Genomic DNA, 25147 nt, shown 5'->3' with positions numbered 1-25147 from the left:
CCTCCCATACCCCCTCATCTCATTGTCTTCCTCACTGCAGTCAATGGGAACTCCATCCTTCGATGTGCTCAGATTTGGTCATCCTTAATTCTCCTACATCCCACCCATCAATAAATCCTTTTGCTTTGCTTGGAAATATGTCTGGAATTAGACTTTTTTTTCAGTCGGTGTCTCACTCTGCCACCCAGACTGGAGTGCAGTGGCATGATCACGATGATCATGGCTCATGGCAGCCTCAAACTCCTGGACTCAGGTGATCCTTCCACCTCAGCATTGTGAGTAGCTGGGACTATAGGCTTGCACCACCATGCCCAGCTAATTTTTTTTTTTTTTTTTTGTAGAGATGAGGTTTCGCTATGCTGCCCAGGCTGGTTTCAAACTCCTGGGCTCGAGCGATCCTCCTGCCTCAGTCTTCTGAAGTGCTGGAATTATAGGCTTGTGCCACTGTGCCCACTGGAATTAGACTACTTCTTAGCATCTCCTCTCCCGACCCAAGCTATTTAGATTATTGCAATAGACTTCTAGCTGTTTTCTACTTTTGCACATACTCTTTTTTCATCACTGCACCTAGATAATGCTTTTAAAGCTCAAGACAGATCAGAGCACAGACAATTACCTACAAAGCTCCTAGATAATTTGTATCTTTTCTCAAACTCCATCCACTTACTCTGTCTGGTTCAGCCACACTTGCCTCTGATATTGTTTAAGCTCTCTCAGGGCCTTTGCACTTGATGTAGCCTCTGCCTGGAACTCCCTTCCTCTTCTCATACTTCAGGTCTTGCTCAAATATCACTTTTTTCCACAAGGTTTTTCCTAACCACTCTAATGAAAGAATAAAAGAACCCCACCCCCTCCCACATATATAATTTCTACTCTCATTACCTGTGTTATTATTTTTTCCATAGTATTTGTCACCCTCTGACATATATTTTAAAAATTTGTTTTCCCTATTCCTCTGTACTAGAATAAAAACCCACTAGAGAAGGAATCTTTATTTTGTTCACTGCTAATACTTTGGTGTCTAAAAAAGTGTCCACTCTGTAAATACTTATTAAATTAATTCATTCATTCATTCGACAATGGCAGGAGGTGGTTACTATTAGTCTCACCTCAGGTGGAAAAAACCAAAAAAAAAACCAAAACACCACTTACACTATCAAAAAAACCCAAAACAGGTACAACAAGCTTTAATAACTTTCTCAAATTCTTTTCATATATAAATACTTTAAAAATGTCCATCAATAGGAGATTGTCTAAAGTTATATCAAAATAATAGACTAATATGCAGCTGTAAAGAATAATGAGGGCACATTTTATATCCTGATATAGGAAGGTCTCCAAGACATATTGTTAACTTAGGCATAGAAGCATGTATTATGTTACCATTTGTATAAAAATCAGAAAAATATGCATTTGTTGTGTATGCACAGCCTAAATCTGGAAGGATACACAAGAGACATTGATTGAAAGGTGGTGACTGGAGACAGATGTAGAAGGGAATCTTGTCCCTTTATGACCATTTGTACCTTTCACATTTTGAAGCATCTGGATATGCTTATCCAAAATTCAAAACAATAACTTGCCTAAAACCAGACACCTCATAAGTGACAAGAGTGACCTTTAAATTCAAGATACCAGACTCAAAATCCCATTTCCTTTCTACTAACTCATATTAGCTTTTAGAAAAAAAGAGTTAAATCAATTCCTTTCACTTTTCTAGTGGGTTAAATTCTTGAAAGTCATCTCAACTGTGTAAGATGCAAAGGGAGTTGACTTTTAGACAAGTGACTATCAAAATGTGAGTAGCACAAGTAAACCAGAATGCCTACCTTTCTTAGTCTGCTGAAATAATTTATTTTTTCTTCACAGCTGCTGGCTGGCAACTCCAGAAGAAAATAATTATACAAAAAGTCCATTGTTGTGGTCATTCATCATACCTGTAGCCATTATCCTCATCAGCAATTTTGCTATATTTATTAAAATCACAATCAAAGTGCTGTGGAAGAGTAACCAGAATCTGACAAGGTAAGACTCCTAAAGAGTAGGAAACCACCAGGCCAGACTCATCCGGCACATAATATGGCACCATAATACATGTATAGTTCTTGGAGGGGTATGTAGTTTGCAGGAGCGAGTTCCTGTTAAGTTTTGGTTCAGAAAGTGGATCTTACTTTCTAATACCAGTGCAGGTGACCCTCAGTCTCTTTGGTTTCCATATCCATAGATTCAACAAAGCAAGTATCAAAAATATTTGGGAAAAAAAAAACATTAAAAAATAACAAAGCAATAATAAAAAATATATAGTATAACAACTATTTACATAGTATTTACATTCTATTTGGTGTTATAAACAATCTAGAGGAACTTTAAAGTATATGTGGGAGATGGGCATGGATATATGCAAACACTATGCCATTTTGTATAAGGAACTTGAGCATCTATGGATTTTGGTATCCAAGAGGGTCCTGGAAACAATCTCTTGCAGATACCCAGGGAAGACTGCACTACAATGTGGATATACTGCATTACATGCTATAGCTTAGTATTATATAAACTCAACTAAAAATGAAACCCAAAGATTTTGAGAAAAAATTTTCTTCCCTGACTCCAAATATTCAAATCATTAATTAAAGAAATGAGAGGGTTGTGAAGAGATGCTTGTACCTACACTTTCATTTTACAAAACATGTTGGCTATATTTTACATGTATTGTTTGAATTGCACAGTGGCTTTAAATGTTTTTAATTAGTGGCAAACATGTACAAATTTGGATATTTTACTTAAGAACTGGATTTTATCTTGAAAAAAAGTGGTTCATCTGGCAAGACTGAGTCCATGTTGCTTGCAGATGGGGCATGTGCTTTCTCGTTTGCCAGTTCCCGTCCAGACTGTTTCTCTCCTATTATAAACTTTCTGGCTCCAAAAAGCATTTTCATTGCCATTCCTTATATACAGAGAGACAAAGAACAGAAATTATTAGACATGTATACCCCATCCCCCTCAGTTCCATCTCCGTAGCACAAATTGTTAGAACACATGCCAATGAGGCTATGAGTTAATTCTACCAGATTTAATTCTACCAGATTCTGCTCATATTATAGACTTATTAAACACAAGCACATCTGTGAGCTTATAGTAAGCTCATAAATGGATCTGCTTAGTAAACAGGTGAGTGAAAACCACCATCATTAGTGGGAATATAAACTTAAATAGTACTTTACAGCAGCGGTCCCTAACCTTTTTGGCACCCGTGACCAGTTTTGTTGAAGACAATCTTTCCATGGACGGGGTGGAGGGGGGAATGTGCAGTGTTAATTTTAATCTGTATTTTCAGTCGCTCCCTAGCACTAGCATCACCACCTCAGATCACCAGGCATTAGATTCCCATAAGGAGCACACAACCTTGATTCTTTGCATGCACAGTTCACAATACGGTCTGCACTCCTATGAGAACCTAATACCGCTGCTGATCTGACAGGAGGTGGAGCTTGGGTGGTAATGCCAGTGACGGGGAGCGGCTGTAAATACAGATAAAGCTTCACTCGCTTGCTCACCACTCACTTCCTTTACAGATCAAGGGTAAATATCATTTTTCCTATAGGAAAGATAATTCACATTAAGGAGAAATGTGGGAAAATATTATCACGGATAAACATTAAAAGCTATGTTTAGTAGCAATGCAGAAAAACCTTGGTGAAAATTTCTTTGCTGAATTGCAAATTAGGATATATTTTCTTTATACAAGACAATATCAATTTTTGGCCACAGATTCCAACTAAATTTGTATTTCTAAATTTCGATTGGTAGCCCATGGTTCTTAAATCGTCCTAGTTAATGGTGAAAAGCATGCAACAATTTTTTTTTTTTTTGAGTTGGAGTCTCACTCTGTCGTCCAGACTGGAGTGCAGTGGCCGCTCCTGGCCACCGCAGCCTCGACCTGCTGGGCTCCGGCGATCCTTCCGCCTCAGCCTTCCGAGTAGCCGGAATTACAGGCATGCACTACCATGCCTGGCTGATTTTTTAAAAAAATTTATTGTAGAGATGAGGTCTTGCTGCCCAGGCGGGTCGCGAACCCGAGGGCTCAGTCAATCCACCCACCTCAGCCTCCCAAAGGCACGGGATTACAGACTGAGCCACCGAGCCCGGCAACAATTTACTTGCTTAACAAATTTTCTTCCGTGTATTAGTTAGTTACACAACAAATCACCCCAAAACTTGATGGTTTAGAGTGACAAATATTTATTATTTATCATAAATTTGAGTGTTGGCTGGGTAGTTGTTTGATTTTGGCTGGCTTGAATGCTGATAGGTGATCCAAGATGATTCGCTTTCATGGTGATTGGTGGTTAGTTGGTCTTAGAAGCAACTGCTTATTTGGGAAAGCTCATTTCTGTTCCACATGTCTCTCAACCCCCATTAGACCATCCCAGGCTTCCTAACATCATGGTCTCAGGGTTCTACAGATCAGTGAGGAAAGACAAACTCTAATGACCAAATGTTTTCAAATCTCTGCTTGTGACATTTGCTATGTTTCACTGTTCAAAGTAAGTCACATGGCCAAGCCCAAAATTCCAGGGGTATAGACTTTCTATGAGAGGAAGAAGATTGCTCTGCATCTAATAAACCTTTCCTACACCTACTCAAGGCAGGGGAGGAAGCTCCCAGATGCAAAAAAAAAAAAAGGAATTCCTCACTAGCTCATCACTAAATTACATTAAATTAAATTTCCATTCCAATGAAAAAGTTGATTCTTGAAATTTGCCTGCAGTAGTACTAAGGAATTGTTTTTGCCTGAGCTTTTATACAAGCATCGATGTGTTCTTTGATAAAACCTGATAAATGAGATTTTATCCAGAGTAACAAAGTCTAGCGTCATTTTTCTACCCGAGGCATAATATTGTTAAATGAACAATGTATATGGGCAGGTAAATATGCATTCTAAATAGGAGAGTATTCTCTCAAGGTAGAGTCTGAGAAAAATAATAAACAGGAGAGTAATAATGATATTAATAAGTAAAACCCTAATAAACCATATTTTCTTTCTTGCTTTTTTTGACCCAGCACAAGAAATGTTTCATTCCTAAAGAAGATTTTTAGCACATTTTCTGTGGCAGTTGTTTTTGGAATTACCTGGATTCTGGCATTCTTAATGCTAATTGATAATGATAACATCAGGATCATCTTCAGCTACATGTTCTGTCTTTTCAACACTACTCAGGTATGGTGTGGGATAGTCTGAAAGTAGCAGACTACACAGTGGTGGATATGATATCAACCTGCACCTTGCTTAGTGGGAAAACAAAGGGAAGCTCTTTATGGCTTACCTATTACGTCCTTTCCTGAGATGGAGATCATAGAATATAATTGCACTAGGGTTGGGCTACATTAGTCCCTCTTCTCCAAGTAGGAGAGATTTTTGTCAAGCAGCTGGATCAGGAGACACCTCCTTTCCTTTTCTCCCATGCAACAGGCTCATGGAAGCTCCTTACCATGGGTGATGGAAAATGTTGCAGTTATTGCTAGAGCCTGGACCCCTGTGGTGTTGGCTGAAGTTTTTTCTTCAATTCTTTAAAATTTATTGAGTCTGGTTTTATGGCTTAACATTTGGTCTATCTTGGTAAACAAAACATTAACCCTTGAAAAAAAGTATGTATTCTGTATTAGGATACAGTGTTCTAAAAATGTTAGTAATGTCAAAGTGAAGTTAACATTATAAAAATTTTCTGTTCTTACCAATATTTTTGTCTTGCTTTCTCAATTGCTGAAGGAGGAGTGTTAAACTTTCTATATATAATCATAAATTTGTGTATTTATTTCCCTAATTCTATCAATTTTTACATCACATATTTTGATTTTCCACTATTAGATGCATATACACTTATGATTGTTATGTCTTCTGAATGAATTGACTCTTTTATCATTTAGATGAAAAAGTTTCATTATTTCCAAAGGTACTTTTTTTTTGTCATAAAGCTACTTTATCTGATATCCAGCTTTCTGATGCATAACGGTTACATAATAAATATATTTTCAACCATTTACTTATAGTCCATCTATGTCTTTATATAAGTATCATGTGGACAGCAAATATGAGTCTTACCTTTTTATTCATTCTGACAATCTCTGTCTTTTAATTAAATGTTTATTAAATCTTTAGTAAAAAGATTTAATTAGAGTGCAAGTCCATTTAGATAATGTATTTTTTGATATCGGTTAATTTTTGTCTACCATTGTACTATTTGTTTTCTGTCTTATTCCTCTGTTCCTCCTTTCCTGCCTACTTGAAATAAACTTAATATTATTAAGATTTTATTTTAATTTATATTTTAGTTATTAAGCAATATTTTGCATTTTAGGGGTAAATTATATTATATATCTTTGACTTTTCATAGTCAACTTAGAGCTAATATTTTACCACTGCCAGTAAAAGAATCTTGTAACATTTATCATCCTCTCTTCCCTTGTGTTATAGTTTTCTCATGTATTACATCTGCATACACTATAAATCCTATTATGCAATGTTATTATTTTTGCTTTAAACAGACATGTATTTTAAGGAATTCAAGAGAAAAAGTTCTCTTATATTCAGTCAACTATTTACCAGTTGCAGGTTTTTTGTTCCTTTCTAAAGATCTGAATTTCCATTTTGTATCGTTTCCCTTCAGCCTAGAAATACTCCTTTGGAATATATGTCATCTGGTGACAAATCTTCTGTTTTAATTTATCTGATATTGTCTTTATCATGCTTTCATTCTTTTTAAAGAAATTTGTTTTACAGTTGTGAGGTACAAGTGGGGATTTACTATGTAAGTAGGCCATATGCAAGTGAAGTCTGGGCTTCTAGCTGGCCCTCTCTCCCCTGATAGTGGACCAGGTATTGCCAGTGTGTTGCCACATGACCTCCTTCCTCCTCCCTCCTTCCTTCCCCTAGCAGTGTCACACTTTCATTCTTGAAGGGTATTTTTACTAGAAATAGAATTCTGGGCTGACAGAAGCATTCTGAAGAAGCAATTTTACAAACTGGCTCCATTTTCTAATGAGATTCTCAGTCTTTCATCTTCATTTTTTTCCTGTATATAATGTGTTATTTTTCTCTGATTGCTTTCAGGATTTTCTCTTTGATGTTCAGTATTTTGACTATGATATGCCTAGGTATTATTTTCTTTGCATTTATTCTGCTTGGGATTGCTGAGCTTCTAGAACCTGTTAATTTGTATCTTCTACCAAACTTGAGAAATTTTTCACCATTATTTTTTCAAATAGCTTCCCCCTCATTCTCTCTCTTCTCATTTTCTGGGAGTCCAGTTACTTGTATGCTAGTCCATTTGATTTTGACCCACAGATTCCTGAGCTCTGTTCATTTTTCTCATTCTTTCCTCTTGCTCTTCACTGGATTGAATTATTCCAGTGATCTCTCCAAAAGGTCAATGACTATTCAATTATCTTCAGTCTGCTGTTAAGCTTATCCAGTGATATTTTAGATATTTTTTAGTTTAATAATCATTTTTAATTCTGCTGATGTTTCCTGTTTACTTATTAAAAGTGTATTTTTCTTTACATACTTAATAGCACATTATAATGGCACTATTAAATCCTTGTCTGCTAAATCTAATATCTGGGTCATTTTGGTCAATCTCCATTGATAGCCTTTTTAAATTTAGGGTGGGTTATGTTTTCCTGATTTTTCATGTCTTGTTATTTTTACTGTTTCTTGGACATTATAAACAATGCACTGTAACAACTCTGCATTTTGTTATAATCCTATCAAGATTGGGCTTAGCAGACAATTAATTTAGCTGGGCTAAAACTGAAAACCTTGTCTTCCCTTGGGTGGACAGCTGCAATTTCTGTTTAGTTCTTTTAACCTTAGTTGGACTTTTTTAGATTCTTCCCTATTCATACACAATTCGGGGGTCAGTAATAGATCTGGGCAGAGATTATAAACAGACTCTGAAGCTCCTCCTCTCTGCTTCCTCCTTTCCCGGATATTCTTCCTTTGTTTCTAGCTGCTGTGGTTGTCCTAAACCCTGTCTTCTGGTACTTCAATCTAATAAGAACCCAATTAGGTTATTCAGTCTAATAGCTCTAGGTTTAGTCTCTCTTAGTAGGGCTGAACAGTGCCAGCCTTCAGGCTAAAAGATATTAAAAACAAAATAAAACAAAACAGGAAACCTACCCAGTGTTGGTCCCTTTCTTCAAATATAAACTCCCTTTTCAGTTTTAGACTGTTTTTGGTTGTCCTCCAATATTTACAGGTAGGTTTTAAAAGATTTTGTATCTAGAATTGATAGTTGTTACTGATTTGATAGTAGCAGAATTTTATGTTATTTTTGTGGCATAATTTTACGTATGACTGAAGATGTTTTTATTTCTTGAGTCTTATCTCAAGGATATATTTAATCATAGGCCCTTTAAAAAACACTTCATTCACACTTTATTTTAAAATCTGAAAATACGTTATGTGTGTATATATATATATATATTTTTTTTTTTTTTTCCCTTTGGAAGTCATTCTACAAAGCTGAACATTTATATTATGGTCACCGTCTGATTTTCATCATCATAAAAATAGTGATAAAGATAAAACAAAATAGTGAATAAAAATAAAAACAGTTATGTTTGAAATCAGAGAGTTTTGTTTCTTCTAAATTTTGTATTTATGCATTATGTATGAGGGGTGCCAAATTTTAAATAAGACAGGAATGCATTATTGTTATTGTTATTGCTATTGTTATTATTATTTAGTCAGAGTCTCACTCTGTCACCCAGGCTGGAGGGCAGTGGCATGCTCACAGCTAGCACAACCTTGACCTGCTGGTCTCGTGCGATCCTTCCTCCTCAGCCTTCCAAGTAGCTGGGACTACAGATCTGCGCCGCCACACCTGGCTAATTTTTTTATTTATTGTAGAGACAATGTCTCGTCATGTTGCCTAGGCTGGTCTCAAGCTCTTGGGCTCAGGCAATCCTTTCGCCTCAGCCTCCAAAGTGTTGTGATAGCAGGTGTGAGCCACCACGCCTGGCTAGGGGCATTATTGAAATAAATCTTGGAATCAGAATTTCTCTTTGTGCTCCTTACTCTATGCCTTCTCCCATAGTGAACATTGCTTTTTGCTCTGATGAAATATGCTATAAGGACTTTACTGTCTGAAGTATGGAGTCTTATCTTTTCTGAGCTGGCAGAATTCCTTAAACTACTGTATAATGGAATACTCTTCTCTTATAGTACTCATACCATTCCAGGATCATCTGTGCAAATAGACATTATCACTGAAATACCTGCACAGCACAAGGAAAGGAGGTTCTTTCTGAAAGTTCACTCCTTTTAAGCTCCAGACCACAGAGGCAAGAAAATAATTCCAAAGCCACATGAATGTTCTAACTTTTTGAGAATTTCCAATTTTGGTATTTATTGGGATTACCTCCTAACGATACCTTTTAAAGGTCATACTTTTTAAAGGTCATTGATAACTTTTGTTTTCAAAGTATTTTTTACAAAAGCTCATTTACCTTTAACTTGTTCATCAAAGACTGAGAGAAGCATGTAAAACCTTTATTCTTATTTTTCTATTAATTTTTCTTTTAACATTTAGCTGTTTGTCTTTATATGAGTCAATGCTGTATTAACATAGTCCTGGAAATTTATGGAAGTTGCATATTTATGATGCATTATACCTATCATCAATATTACAAGTCTCTCTTGGTCCCATTTTGTCTTGACATCTGATTTTTCTATATATTAATGTAGCAGTTTCTAATTTTTTTATTTTGTTTTATCTAACTTATTTATACTAATTCTTTTATTTTTAAGTTTCCTCATCATTTTGCTTTTGAATTATCTCTTTTTAGACTCCACATATATAGATTTAATAATTTTCTCATAATTTTAAAAATTTTATTTAAAAAGTTAAGCTTTTGGCTATTTAGCCAAATATTAGCTACCAAAATTAAAATGTTTATGCTTATTCTGTAATCTTATTTTCTTTTTCCACATCCATCCATCATGGTCTCCTTAGTTTTATATGTTATGTTACATAAATTATCTTTTAACATAACTTTTTCTTTTTGGAACATTTCATTCTATTTTAAATTATATTAATTGTACTCTTAAATATTACTACAATTTCCAACTTCCAGAGTAAAGCAGTATGCACTAATATCTTTTCTTTTGAGGTAATAATTTTAACATTCTTTAGCTGCTTCTTGCCTAACGGTTTTGTTGGTACAATTTAAAATTTTTCATGTTGTTGTTAAATTATAATGTCTACACTATTTTCTTTTAAAAAATATTTATAATATATAGATTATATTTGATAATTGTATTAATTACATCTTTCTTATACTTCACTTTAGGTTTAAAAGGTTTCAATGCTTTTTCCAATTCTTTTATATTGGAATGTCTTATTATTTTTTTCTTATTTTAATAAATCTTTCATTAATATAGCATTTTTTGAGTAATTCTTTAGTGAATAGTTGACAGATATTAATGAGGACTTTCCTAGATGATAATTTTTCTTTAGATGCCATGACATGCGAAGTACAAATTAACTTGGGATTTAATTAATGGCAATGATTTTTTTATTGACGTTTTATAGACTTACTAAAATTTTATGTTATGGGGAAAAAGTCTGAGAAGGCGTCAAAAATCCTCTTTTATTTTTCCCCATTCTCATGCCATTCTTTTTTAAACAGAAATATTTTGAAATAATTTTAGACCTATAAGAAGTTGCAAAATAGTACAGAGAGTTTCCATGCACCCATCCCTGAACTTTTCCAATGATTGAATTTTATAGAACTATAATACATTATCAACTTTCATTATAGCTTTATTAACTATGAACTAATGAATAAATATAACTTATCAAATAGATTTATTGTGGTTTTATAAATGTATATGCCCCTTTTTTGTACTCTAAAATTAACATGTTATGCATACAAATCTCATCTCAATTAGAGTAAGTTTATATCACTCCTCTGAGAGCAAGAAACTTTCTTGTCCATATGTTTCACAGCAGATAACATCTTTTTCCAATATCAGGATGGACTCTAGTTCTCTACTATTTCATGAAGAAACTGCAGTGTTTGATGATTATCCTATTAAGTTGCTGAGAGTAGTGATAGTTCTGTGATGCTAGTGTCATGGTGGCTGTTTCTGGCTATGACCACATGTCATTGAGAAAGGAAGACTTTGCTACAAAATGGAAATTGTTGGGTAGGAATCTGATCAGATTCTATGATTGGAAGCTGCTTGGCTGTCTGAATTGCTACCACCATGTTTAATGTTTCTAGTACCTCATCCTCTATCCCAGGTAGCCTTCTCTTGTGCCTATTAGGACTAACCTCCTCAGACAATGGATGTGTGCCAGCCAATAATTTCAGTGGATAGGCTGGGCACCATGGCTCATGCCTGTAATCCCTGCACTTTGGGAGGCCTAGGCAGGAGAATTGCTTCAGCCCAGGAGACCAAGATCAGCCTTGGTAACACAGTGAGACTTCATCTCTACAAAAAGTAAAGTAAAATAAATTAGACAGACTTGGTGGCATGCACCTGTAGTCCCAGCTACTCAGGAGGCTGTGGCAGAAGGATCCCCGAGCCTAGAAGGTTGAGGCTGTGGTGAGCAGTGATTGTGCACCTGCACTCCAGTCTGGGCAACAGCACGAGACCCCGACTCAAAAATAAATAAACACATTTGAATGGATGTAGGCAGTGTTTTACTATTGTCAACACCCAATGGGAGCTCCCTAGAAGAGCAATAAATAGGGTAAACTTAGTCTGGGTTTGCCAGTTGATCCATGAGCATGTTGCCTAGAGTGAGAAGTTAGAGAAGAACCTGGAAGAAAATAGAGTCAAGAACATTCTCTCTTCTATGCATAGGAGAAGCACCTTAAAAAAAGGTTATTATAAAATGTTAACGATAAAATGGTAAAATTACTACATGCTAAAACTGAGGGTGGCAGTGTGTCAAGGGCATGGGCTTAAAAAGCCTGTCTTCCAGCTTCACCACTAATGATTCTTATGATTTTAGAAAAGTCACACAACCTCTCTGGGTGAGGTATGTAAAATATATAAAATGGGGGAGGGGCTGCGTATTAAAATTGGCACAATTCTGCAGAATGAGTCTGAATGTTGCCTACATAAAAACTTACATAGTGTGTTAAAATGCTGATTCCTGGGCCTCAACTCTTTCTTAATCAGAATCTATAGGGGCAAGAGTTGGAAAACTTCATTTTAAACAAGGACCCTAGGTGATTTTAATGTACACTAAAGTGTAGGAACGACTAGGCGAGTTCACATGTAAGGCTCTAGAGTTAAAATGTTATAATTCTATCTAATATTGACTAAATACTACAGATATTACTTCAAAGGCACAATTTGATCTTTGTGTTAGTGGTAATTGGTTTGAGCCACACATTTTGTCCTTTTCGATAACATTTTTGGGATTTTAAGAAGCACAGGAATATTGGGAGTTCACCCAGATAGGGTCCTACAGGATGGTGTCTTTATGAATTCTCCGTGGTCTAGGTCTTTTCCTAATTTGCTTGCAATTAGAATTTTATCCAATCTTGGCTTTGGCTTAGAATTTAATTTCTGGAAAAATCAGATTAAGTAGTATACTCCACATAAAGGAGGCTTTTCTAGAGATCAGATTTCTCATGTACTCCAAAATAAATTTCTTTTCCTTGAACAATCAGAATGGTCAATGACAGCTTCTGTCCTTCTGAAATCTGTGTCCCTAAGCCCAGGGGTCCCCATCACCCAGGCCGTAGACAGGTATTTGTCTGTGGCCTGTTAGGAACTGGGCCACACAGCAGGAGGTGAGCAGTGCCTGCAGGGGAGCTCTGCTTTCTGTCAGACCGTCCATGGCATTAGATTCTCATAGGAGCCCAAATCCAATTGTGAACTGTGCATACAAGGGATCTAGGTTGTAGCTCCTTATGAGAATCTAATGCCTGATGATCCCCCTCCCAGCTCTCTCACCCCCATCTGTGGAAAAATTGTCTTTCACGAAACCAGTCCCTGATGCCAAAACAGTTGGGGATCACTGCCTAAGCACACTCCTGTGGTATAGGGCTTGGCTTCTGATGAGTTGAATTCCATCTCTTGGGTAAAATTTAAGTTACTCTTTCTACTTTTGGCCAGATAATTTATCTCTTGCCAATATACATTAATTTTATAGTCAAACTATCAGAGTCTTTGTGTTATCTTACTGTAGCACTAGAAGTCTCCTATAACAGTACTTACCAGATATGGTTCTAGAATAAACCCTTAAAAGACTCGAGGCCCTGTAAATGCTAATCTGGGAGACATCTTGGATATTTATATTTTAAAATAACTTTTTATGTTGAAACAGTTTAATACAAAATAATGGAAAAATAGTCCAGTTCCCACATATTCTTTGTCCGGCTTTCCCCAACAATAATATCTGATATCGCCATAACACCATGTCAGAATAAGGAATTGACATTGGTACAATATTATCAACTTAGTTACAGATGCTATTTAATCTGCTTCTTGAGATGTCTTAAAGAGGCACGTTAGATGCTCTACTATACTTTATGGTATCTTTCAATTACAGTTACAAGCAAAGGGCAGCATCATGTATTGGGTAGAGGAAGGGGTTTGGAGCCAAAGTGTTCAATTCTAGATTCTACTGATTACTGGTTAGGTAAGTTATTTAATTTATCTGAACTTTAGTTTCCTTGTCTGTGACATGGGGTTAGTAAGTCTTATTGTATAGGATTGATATGAGGATTAAATGAGGAGGATCAAATGATGAGGATTAAATGAAAAGCAAGTGACTGATACTAACATGACTTCAATAAATGACAGTGTTTATTGAAAACATGTAGAAAATATCACTTGGTCTTTTGAGGCTCCAGTCTGCATGCACCTCTGGTCTTCATATGTAAAGTACTGAAAAGCATTGAATAGAAGGGTTTTTATCATTTTTTTGCCTTTGAATGCACAAACTTTTTAGTTATGACATGAAAACTCTAAGAAATGCGGAATCATAGAATGTTAGAACTGGAAGAACTGGATAGTACATAGTTCATCTGTCCCCTTCAGGAAATTGAAGATTACAGGGATTAGGAAATGAGCAAAGTTGCACAACTAGCAAGAGGCAACCTTGGATGTGAGCTTGGGTCTTCTATATCTCCTACTGTACTGTTACAGGCAGCATTTTACATCTGGGAAGGACTACCTCAACCCTCTTGGACCGAAAAACAAAACGTGCATGACAACTGCACACTGGCAAACTTGAGCTGCGGAGGTGCCGTGCAGGAGGAGAAGGATGGGTGGCTGGGTGAAATAAAATTTCTTCCTTGATACTGTGTCACAGCACTTACCTAACATTAAAACTTTATTCTGTCTGCAGGGATTGCAAATTTTTATCTTCTACACTATTAGAACAAAAATCTTCCAGAGTGAAGCTTCCAAAGTGTTAAGGTCATTGTCGTCGTCTGTTGGGAGAATGAAGTCACTGCCTTCAGTGACCCCACTGAGGCTGCGTGTGAGGATGTATAATATGCTCAGTTCAATTCCAGCCCTATATGGACGCTTTAGGCTACTGGAACCCTCTGTAATGACTGAGGAGATGACAGTGTATGAAGGTGACCAAGCAAATGAAAGCATATAGATGGTGAAACTTTACCTTTTGAAGTCTTTCTTTTAATCAACTTGTGTGAGTTTTATCTGTTTCCTTTCTTTATTTCCCAATCCTCCCAGAAATTCTTTCTTAATATATTTTGCTCAAGGTTAAGAATTACAAAAACCTGTTGTTTATTATCACTAGGGATAATGGATCTGGTCGTTTTTGTATTATTCAATAGATTCTTACTTGAATGTGATGAGTTCCACACAGCATTCAATATGACCATTGTTCTCATATCACTAAGTCTTTTTTTTTTTTTTTTTTTTGAGTTGGAGTCTCACTCTGTCGCCCAGACTGGAGTGCAGTGGCCGCTCCTGGCCACCGCAGCCTCGACCTGCTGGGCTCCGGCGATCCTTCCGCCTCAGTCTTCCAAGTAACTGGAACCACAGGCGCACGCTACCAAGCCCGGCTAATTTTTGATTTATTGTAGAGATGAGGTCTCACCAAGTTGCCCAGGCGGGTCTCAAACCCGCAGGCTCAGGCAATTCACTCACCTCAGCCTCCCAAGGCGTGGGATTACAGGCTGAGCCACCGAGCCCGGCTATCACTAAGTCTTATATGATACACTTTGATAAAAATGTAGAACCTATAACAAATTCTTTTACAATTTACTAAAAAGACACAAGGAGAAAAATTTATTTTCTAGATCAAAATGACACCTGATGAACAGTGTGTAGAGATTTGCTTGTATGTATCAGACTTTTGATCTCTGAATATTTTAAAGATGTGTAGGCTTGTACTTTTATTTCTAATGAAAAATATGGCACCAACTTAACCTCTAGAAGGGAATATGTGTTTATGTTTAAAAAAAGTATATTTTGTGAATAGAGAAACTGGCTCTGTAAGAGATGAGCAGTGAGACATGTTAGTTTGTTACTAGATGGATATTTCTTTCCATTTCTTAATATATCTGCCCTTTTATTGATGAAGTGATACCTAGAATCAAAAAATGAAAAGTTAGTCACAATCATCTTGTATGACTTTTTAAAAGATTTAACTGGTCATGGAATTTCAAACACTTAAATTATGGATTGCTTCCTCATAAAAAATGACCTCTACTGGGGTGGGGAACCTTCCCGCTGGACTTAGAATATATGGTCTTTAAATTGTTGTTTTCTGTTTTGCAGTAAACCAGGCAGCAGCTGTGAGAATGATGAACTAAGAGATTAGCAAATGTCATGTGGGCTTGGCACGTCCTGCTTACCACTCTCTTAAGAACGTGTATTTTTTATAGAAAAATTGTTGTAAATGACTGTTGGGGTCCTAGACAAGACAACAAGAGGAGCCTATTCAATCTATAGTGTAGTAAGTGCTTATGGAACAACAGGAAAAAGTAAAGGAAAGAGAATAAAGAAGAATAGTGGTTCACAAATGCCAGTGTTGAGCTGTACCTAGATAGAGGCTGGGCACAGAGAAAATTATAGGAGTGGTTGATTCAACATTTGTGTTCAGATAGAAATAAACCTTAAGTAAGGGTCACTTTAAATGTTAAAAAAAAATCACCAAAGTGCCATATTTAGCCTGAGAGTGGATATGTATGTTTCCTTATGTGGTTATAGTTTTTTTTGCACTTTTTTCAGCACTCTGGGGTTTAACAACGAAAATTTCATGTACTGTTCCTAAAATAGCTGCACCATAAATGTGCAAGGCCTACGTGCAATAGTGGAGAATAATTGAGGTGGACATGTATATTCTCCTACCTATCCTGAATTCTTCCACTAGGAAATAATTCCTTTGATTTGAGCCTTTATCTCATGCACCAGTCAGCGATCTTTTAGTGTAGTGATACAAACCCAACTCAAGTTAGGTTAAAGGTCAAAGGCAATTTAATGCCTCAATTAATGTAAAGTCCAAGGACTGAGGTGGTTTCAGGTAGGGTTACTATATCTTTTGATTTGCTGGGCCAGTCCTAATCTGTGCTTGTTGTCCTGACTTACATTTTCCCTGCAGTTCCTATTACATTCAAGTGTTTTGGTTTGGGACATACAATACATGATAGCATGAACTTTAGGTCTAGTTGGAGCAAGGAGCTCTAAAAATGTGTCAGGGCCCTTTTTCTTTCTGTTTCTTGGCTCTGTTTGCATCTATGTTTGATGTTGTTCTCAAATTGGGTTTAGATAGCTGGGCACTGGCTATTGGCAGTCCCAATATTACAGCCTAATGATCTAACAGGAAGAGAATTTTTTCTCTTACCATCTACAAGCCAAATCTCACGGAGGGACTCTAATTCTAGTTCTTGTTCCAGCAAGAAAACAGAAAGCACACTGAGTATTTAACAGGGGGAATTACAAGGTTCCAGGGTGTTTAACAAGCTTGGAGACAAAATGGGGAATGCTGAAGAAAAGTAGACATCAGCAAATGGAGAAAGTTGAAATCTCTCCTTGGTTAGAGAGATAAAGTAAGAAGAATTTCCAGAGCCAAGAGCTGGGGCTGCAACTAGGGCAGGTCAGTGGTGGGAACTGGAGCCAAAAAGAGGCAGCTGCCCTAGCCAGAGAAAAAGAACACTGGTTTCTCACTTCCTCCTGCCCTGCAGCCTCCTATCAGTATCTTCTATTGGCTGCAGCCAGCCAGGAACCTATGGGCACAGAGGTCAGGAGGCATAAGGAGAGGAAAGGACCTGAGGGGAAACAGACCCAGACTAGCATATCTTGCTTTGGTCATGTGCCCATGGTCATTGTGTTCAGGGAATATGGGTCCATCTTGGGTCACATACCCACTGTGAAATAGAGGGATGGGGGATGACTCGGTTGACAGGATATCATGGAGTGGAGACTGGATGGACAATTACACCAAGGAAAAGATAGTGGCAGCAAAACATTAAGGAGGTTCTACTATAGCTCCTGACAAAATACAAGCACCCCCTGGGAAAAGAAACACTTTAAGACTTGTCAACCATTGCCCTTGTCTGGGTTTAAATGGAGCCTGTAGGGAGAACAAGAAATTAGTTGGTGTGTTGGAAGTCAAGGAGCAAAAGGAGGGAGCAGAGAAGCAGAAGAGTAATCTACTTAAAAAAAAAAAAAGAAGAAGTTGTAGGAAAGAGATTTGCTTGTATGTATCAGACTTTTGATCTCTGAATATTTTAAAGATGTATAGGCTTGTACTTTTATTTCTAATGAAAAATATGGCACCAACTTAACCTCTAGAAGGGAATATGTGTTTGTGTTAAAAAAAAAGTGTATTTTGTGACCAGAGAAACTGGCTCTGTAAGAGATGAGCAGTGAGACACAGGGCACTGTGGAACTGGTTTTCATGATATCATATATGGCCAGTCTGACTTTCTGTGCTTTCTCAGTCATTTTGGCTCCTGGCGTTCCCAAATTTACATAACTCTTATTACAGCAAATAAAATTTTATTTTGGTTTTCACTTATTACTACCTAGTTATGCAGTACTCATAATAACAATGATTGCATGATATAATTTCCTAAGTTGATTCCCTATTAATGTATACTTAGATCATCTCAGCATTTAACCTTATAGTGACACTGCGACAAATAAACTAGTACATGCAATATTTTCCTTTCTTTTAAATTGTTTCCATAAAATAAATTCTCAGGGCTTGGATAAATGTGTCCAAGGATATGAACATTTGTTTAGGCTCCTGGTATATATTGGTATATCGTTTTGAAAACACTGCAATAATGTATAATGTCACCAACATGTGGAGAACCTTAAACATTTGTGTATATGCTTGTTTATTTTGTGTTTTTATTTTTACAATTCCCTCTGACTATTTTTCAGTTGAGCCATTGTAATTTTTCTCACAAGTTTGTATGAGTTCCTTATTTATTACAGATCTTAGTCTTTGAACTATTACATTTGGTAAAAACATTTCCCCCAGTTTATTGTTTTCCTCTTTTTTGAATAATGAAATGCTCATTCTGGATTTGATTGGAAATGTCCAAAAGATTTATAGAGCAGTTAGCATTTTATAAATGTATGTGTCCTTACACAGGGAGAATAATTTTTTATTTTGTATTAAGAAATATAAGGAATGATGTAGAAACTTCTAAAATGCCAAACAGTGGCATAAATATCCCAAGTGAGGCCAAAGGAATCATGTGTGACACATGACATCTCTAACCCTTCATTATATCGTACAGCAGTTGGGCGGGGTTCCTGAATAAAATTATTTTTTTCCTTTCAGTTATGTTTTCTGTCTCTTTGTGTTCACTTACTTTTCTTGGAAAACACTAAAATCTTGGAGAAGAGAAGTTTTATGAGCAATTAGTAATTAACAAAACTCAGAGAGTTTCAAAATAATGTTACTTACTTATCATCTACACTACTTCATTTACTTATGTTACCTATTATAATACGTACTTGAAAAAAAAGATACCAGAGTTGCTGAAAAACTGAGTCAGGAGGAAGAGAAAATAAGGACAGGAGTGAAAAGTATGAAGCCAGGGATGAGAGCAGTACCCAAGAAACACAGTCCTGTATTTTTGCTAAGAGTAAGCTTCTTCACCCAACATGAACAGGGAAATGTGATAACTCAAGTCTCATATCTCTTACCAATTAAACAAACAATGACTTTTGGCAAAAACACAGATATTCTAACACTATATGAAATTTGCATTAAGTTTCTTTGAAAATGTCCATTTGGATATATTTCTAAATCAGAAGACAAATTATTCTGAATGAACAAAGAGACCAAGATGAGATCTTATCACATTTGGAATCTTCAGCATGTTTGTATCTGTGCCTGCCAGTTTGCTAAGTGCATACACCAAAAAGTCATATGTAATTAGTGTTATTTTGAAGTTACATAATACTATGTATATGTGAAGACACACATATCACAAGTGGATCACTGAAGAGTTTTTTTTGGGGGGGGATCTTTTGTCTAATATTGATTTTTTTAAAATTTTGGATGTTGGAGTTAGTTTTCATTTTGTTTGTTTGCTTTGGTAGAGAGACTGCTTTTTTTCTCACTTTAAAAAATAACTTTATCAATGTATGATTTATATACAATAAAATGCACTCATTTTAAGTGGACAACCAAATGAGTTTTAACCAATGTATACGCCTGTGAAACCACCACCCCAAACAAGATTAAGAACATTTCTTTCATCCAATAACATTCCTTTGTACCCCTCCCCAGTTAAACCTGTCCCTTGTTCCAGCCCTACCAGATATTAGTTCTGCCTATTCCAGAATATCAGATGAATCATACAGCACGTCCTCTTTTGAGTCTGGTTTATCTCATTCAATGTTTTTGGGATTCATCTATATTACTGTGCCAGTGGTTAGTTTCTTGTTATTGCTGAGTAGTATTCAATTGTTTGGATGTACCACAGTTTGTTTATGTATTCACTAGCTGATAGACATTGGGTTGTTCCCAGGTTTTGACTATTATGAATGAAATTGCTATGAACATTCTTTTTACAAGCCTTTGTGTGGTGGTGTTTTTTGTTTTGTAACTTTTTTTCTCTTGAAATATCTAGTGAAATCTCTGGGTCACAGATTAAGTGTATATTTAACTTCAAAAGAAACTGCTAGTTTTCCCAAATGGTTTTATCATTTTATACTACTAACAACAAAATATGAAAGTTTGGAGTTAAATTTTAAAGTCCAATTTGTAAATTATTTCAGAAAGTGGAAATAGATTATATTTGTGTAAGCCATTGTTCATGTTTCTGAAGAATTCAGAATGAAGAATTTAATGTTAGTTCTTTATTTTAACAAAAAAGAAGAAAAAATTAAAGCAAACAGAGTGGTATGATCTAATGGTGCTATCTCTTAGAAACGATTTCCCATGGAACTATAGTCCAATTCTTATCTATATTTTCCTTCCAGAGGAGCTTTGGAACACGTGGAAGCATGACCTTTATAATTTGCTGAACTTTGATATAAGCTCCTACGAAATCATGATATTGGGACTTCCTGGGCCTTTGCAACAACAAGAAAGAAAAGTGTTCTTCTGACTAAGTACTCCCTAGGCAATAGCAGAGTAGGGAAACATTCCAGACTGGGAGTTTGAGTCTCAACTACAAGTTATGTGACTTAGAGCAAGATCTGCATCTCTGGGCATAAAAACCCGAGGCTCTATCTCTGTAAAGGAACTGAGAGGACTAGGTGGACTCTAAATTTCCTATTATCTCTAAAACTTTATGGTTCAAACTACAGGCTGAAATTATTATTATTATTATTATTTTTTTTTTTTAGTAGGAGTCTCACTCTGTCACTCAGGCTGTAGTGCAGTGGCACACTTATGGTCACTACAGTCTCGATCTGCTGGGTTTAGGTGATCCTTCTGTCTCAGCCTTCCTAGTAGCTGGAACTCTAGGCACGCGCTAATTTTTTTCCCCATTTATTGTAGAGATGAGGTCTTGCCAAGTTGCCCGGGCTGGTCTCGAACCCACAGACTCAGGCAATGACTCACCTCGGGCTCCCAAAGTGCTGGGATTACAGGCTGAGCCACCAAGCCCGGCTGAAATTATTCTTAAATTTACTTAAAATATTTTTCCCAACTAAGTAATGCATGAGTATATTTTCCTTTAAACCAAACAAACAACAAATTAGAGTGTTCCAGATAGAACTAAAGTCCCCTTTGACTAGTATTATCAAATCCAGGCCCCTTTTCCCCTCTTCCTATTCCTCCTAGAGTTAATCACTGTAACGAGCTTAATATATACCCAACCAGGTTTTAAGAAATATGTATATACAAAATCACACACCCATAGAAACTCATAGTCTTGTGTACTTTTAAAATACATAAATACTAAAAAACTGTGTCAGTGGTCCCTAAGACCACCCTCAGGTTTTATGACTCATTTGGAGTACTCATAAGATCCAGCATAGAGTCACAGTCATAGCCATGATTATTACAAAAGGTTATACATCAAAACAAGTGAAAGAAAAAGTCATGCGAGGAAGTGCAAGAAGAAATCAGAGCAAACTTCCTAAAGTTCTCTAACCGTGGAGTCACACAGGATGCACTTGATTCCTTCAGCAACAAATTGTGACAATTGGTAGATACTGTCTACCAGGAAAGGTCATTAGAGATTGAGAAATCAAGGTTTTTACTGGGAAGTGGTCACATAGGTACTCACTGTCTGACATGTACCAAAATTCAATTCCAAGAAAGCAGGTGTTCAGCATAAACCACATTGTTTAGACCTGGTGTATCATTTTTGTCAAAGAATAGTGGGGTAGCTCCTGAAATTCAGTTTCCTAGACATCAGCTCAGAGCCAGTCTTGCAAGCAGGCTTTCCTAAGGATACAGTCCCAGGCTGCTATGTTAACTCTTTGTTTCATAATAACATAACTGTCTGAAACCTACCTTTTGCACTCAACAAAATGTTTTTGAGATCTAATTGCTCTATAGTCTTTCACTTGAAAATAAAACATGAATGTGTATGTTCTCATATGCAAGGGTTTCTTTGGTACACTAGACATGAAATTGTTGGGTCATAAGGCATTTTAGATGTTAATAGATATTATTAAACCACCTTTTAAATATTTTGTATCAATTTATGCCCTCCACAAAGTACGGACATTTATTTTGCCACTTTTTAATAAAAAGTGCTATAAAACTTTATTTTTATCGAATAAATATGTGAAAAATGACATCTCATTGTGGTTTTACTTTGCATCTTTTATTATGAGTGAGTCTTCATTGAAATGGGTTATGAGATTGCCCTATTTAATTATGCATTCAAACAGAGAAACTAAAAGCAGGATCATTAGCATAAACATTAGAGCTGTGAGTGCCTCCAAGTTTGATTTTGTTTCTGATATGCATGATTCCTAGAGACTGGCAAATAGGTTTCTTAAAAGAGCTGAACAAAGCTACTCTTGACCAGTGAAAGTTGTGATATCTCCTTGTATATCTTGTGGTATTTCTGTTAGTCTCTTAGGGCTGCTATAACAAAATATCATTGAAAAGGTGGCTTAAATATCAGAAATTTATTTTTTCATAGTTCTGGAGGCTGGCAGTTCAAGATAAAAATGTCAGTAGGTTTTGTTTCTTCTGAAGGCTCTCTCGTTGGTCTGCAGAAGGCTACCTTCTTGCTTTATTCTCACATACTTTCTCCTCTGCGTGCATCCATCCATCCATCCATCCATCCATCCATCCATCCATCTCTGTATGTCTTAATCTCTTCTTCTTATAAGGACACCAGTCATATTGGATTAGGGCTTACTCATGACCTCATTTTAATTTAATCACCTCTTTAAAGGACCTGTCTCCAAATATAGTCATATACTGAGGTACTGGGAGTTGGCGCTTCAGCATATGAATTTTTAGGGGGTACAGTTCATCCCATAACAGCATTTCTCTTTCAACCTAAACTCTTTGATAAGTAATTCAGCACAGAGGCAACTTAACATTGTCTCCAGTGAATGATTTAAAATTACTCAGCGATGAAATCCTACACTGCTAGGAAGTTAGAAACTCACTAGTGATGGCTGCTCCCTTTTTTTGGAAGCTTGCCCTGTAAAGTGGCAGGGAACTTAGTTTTCATTTTTTTATTCAAGAAATATGTATTGAATATCTAGGAGGTACTCTAGGATGCAAAATCTAGGAAGAACTGCCTTCAAGAAGCAATTTCTCTAAAGAGAGGTTGGACATGGAGCACAAAGGTAAGACAAAAACGTTTCAGAGTCTCAGTGGATGTGCAGCAGGTAGGACACGTTGAAATATATTGCTTAGTTAGTGCTAAGAATCACTCACTTAAAGGTAAAATGTCAGGATGTCATTCCTTTCTCCTTTGCCATTGTCTCTGCATGGGATGGCAACTTCCTTTGTTCACATAAGCAGATCTTTTATGTACAGCCACTGGAGTGAGGCTGAGCTGACTAACTGCCCTGTATTTGGTCCTCATGAGTCCCCTTCTGTTTGGAGTTTTCTTACTTAGCTGACTACTGCCACAATAAAGCTAATTCTCAGGGAAGGACGTAACTTTTCCTTTGGAAATTCTCACCCAAGGAGGAAAAGACATGTTTGGCTCTCCTGATAGTAGATGAGATGACTGAAATTTTTAAAATGATATATACTAAGTACTAAAAAGAACATGGTGAAACACAGATTTTTAAAAAAATCTAACTTGCTAACAGGTCTTCTAGTATTTGTCACATTTCTTGTTCAGTATGATAATCCCCTATTTTCATTCTTAGGATTTTTTTTCCCTTTTTCTTTTAAGGAGTTTTAGCTGCACGAACTTTCAGGGAGAAAGAACAAATAGCAGGTAAGAGGTTGACTGTTTCTTTTAAAATCGCAGTGTACCTCTGAACTCTTTTCCAGATGAAACATGGAAAGTAACCTCTGAACTGCAGAACCTCACACCTCTCCCCTTGTTACATGCTAGGTTAAAGGTATTTCTTTACACTTCTTCCTTCACATGTTCCCCCTCTTTCATATACTACCATTAAGTAGAACTTTCTAATTAAAAACTCTTTTCAGTGTTCACTTAAAACCAAATTCTATACAATGCACGCATGTAACCCCAAACCACTTACAGAACAAAAATAAAACCAAATTCACCTGGGTGTAGAAGATAATTAGGCCAGGTGACCGTGAAATTTAATTTACTCTGGTTTCGTCCCTTTCTAAGTGCTACACAAAAAAGAGGTCAAGATGTTTTCTGGTAATGTGATATCACCTCCTTTGCTTTTTTTTTTGCTGAGGATTGTTCTGGCTATTCTTAGTCGTTTGTGTTTCCATATGAATTCCTGTATTGTTTTTTCTAGGTCTGAGAAGAATGTTGCTGGTAATTTGATGGGTATTGCATTAAATCTGTAGATTGCCTTAGGTAGGATGGACATCTTCACAATGTTGATTCTTCCAATCCATGAGCATGGGATATTTTTCCACTTGTTTGTGTCATCTTTGATTTCTTTGAGCAGTGCTTTGTAGTTTTCATTGTAAAGGTCTTTTACGTTTCTGGTTAGGAAGATGCCAAGGTATTTCATTTTTTCTGTGGCTATTGTGAATGGAATTGTGCTTTTTATTTGGGTTTCTGTTTGTTTTTTATTGCTGTAAAGAAATGCAATTGTCTTTTGCACATTTATTTTATATCCTGAGACATTGCCAAAGTCCTTTATCAGTGTGAGGAGGTTTTTGACAGATTCCCTTGGGTTTTCAAGGTACACAATCATGTCATCTGCAAAGAGAGATAACTTGACTTCCTCTTTTCCTATTTGGATACCTCTGATTGCCTTCTCTTCTCTGATTGCTCTAGACAGGACTTCCAATACTATATTGAACAGGAGGGGTGAGAGTGGGCATCCTTGTCTTGTTCCAGTTTTCAGGGGAAATAGTTCCAATTTTTGTCCGTTTAGGAGTATGCAACTCTGTGGAAAACAGTATGGTGATTCCTAAAAGCTCTAAATATTGACCTCCCACATGACCCTGCAATCCTCCTACTGGGAATATACCCTGAAGAACTCAAATCACTCTATAAAAAAAGATACCTGCACACATATGTTTATCATAGCATTGTTCACAATAGTAAGAACCTGGAATCAACCATGCTGTCCATCAAAAGAGGACTG

General features: G+C 36.5%; 1 protein-coding gene across 2 annotated transcripts in view; it reads left to right on the top strand.

The window, feature by feature from the left end:
* Nucleotides 1–14636, top strand: part of ADGRG7 (adhesion G protein-coupled receptor G7) — a 71480-nt gene extending 56844 nt beyond the window's left edge. For both annotated transcript variants that reach the window (XM_008069150.1, XM_021718111.1), the window contains 3 exons: nucleotides 1870–2025; nucleotides 5062–5218; nucleotides 14376–14636. In XM_008069150.1, coding sequence (XP_008067341.1) covers nucleotides 1870–2025; nucleotides 5062–5218; nucleotides 14376–14636 — 574 coding nt within the window. The remainder of the gene's footprint in view (nucleotides 1–1869; nucleotides 2026–5061; nucleotides 5219–14375) is intronic.
* The last annotated feature ends 10511 nt before the right edge of the window (nucleotides 14637–25147 follow it).

This window comes from Carlito syrichta, unplaced genomic scaffold (genome assembly GCF_000164805.1).
Source record: "Carlito syrichta isolate Samal-C Ts95f unplaced genomic scaffold, Tarsius_syrichta-2.0.1 Scaffold311833, whole genome shotgun sequence".
In the NCBI taxonomy this organism is placed as follows: domain Eukaryota; kingdom Metazoa; phylum Chordata; class Mammalia; order Primates; family Tarsiidae; genus Carlito; species Carlito syrichta.
This window is presented reverse-complemented; position numbering and strand designations above follow the sequence as displayed.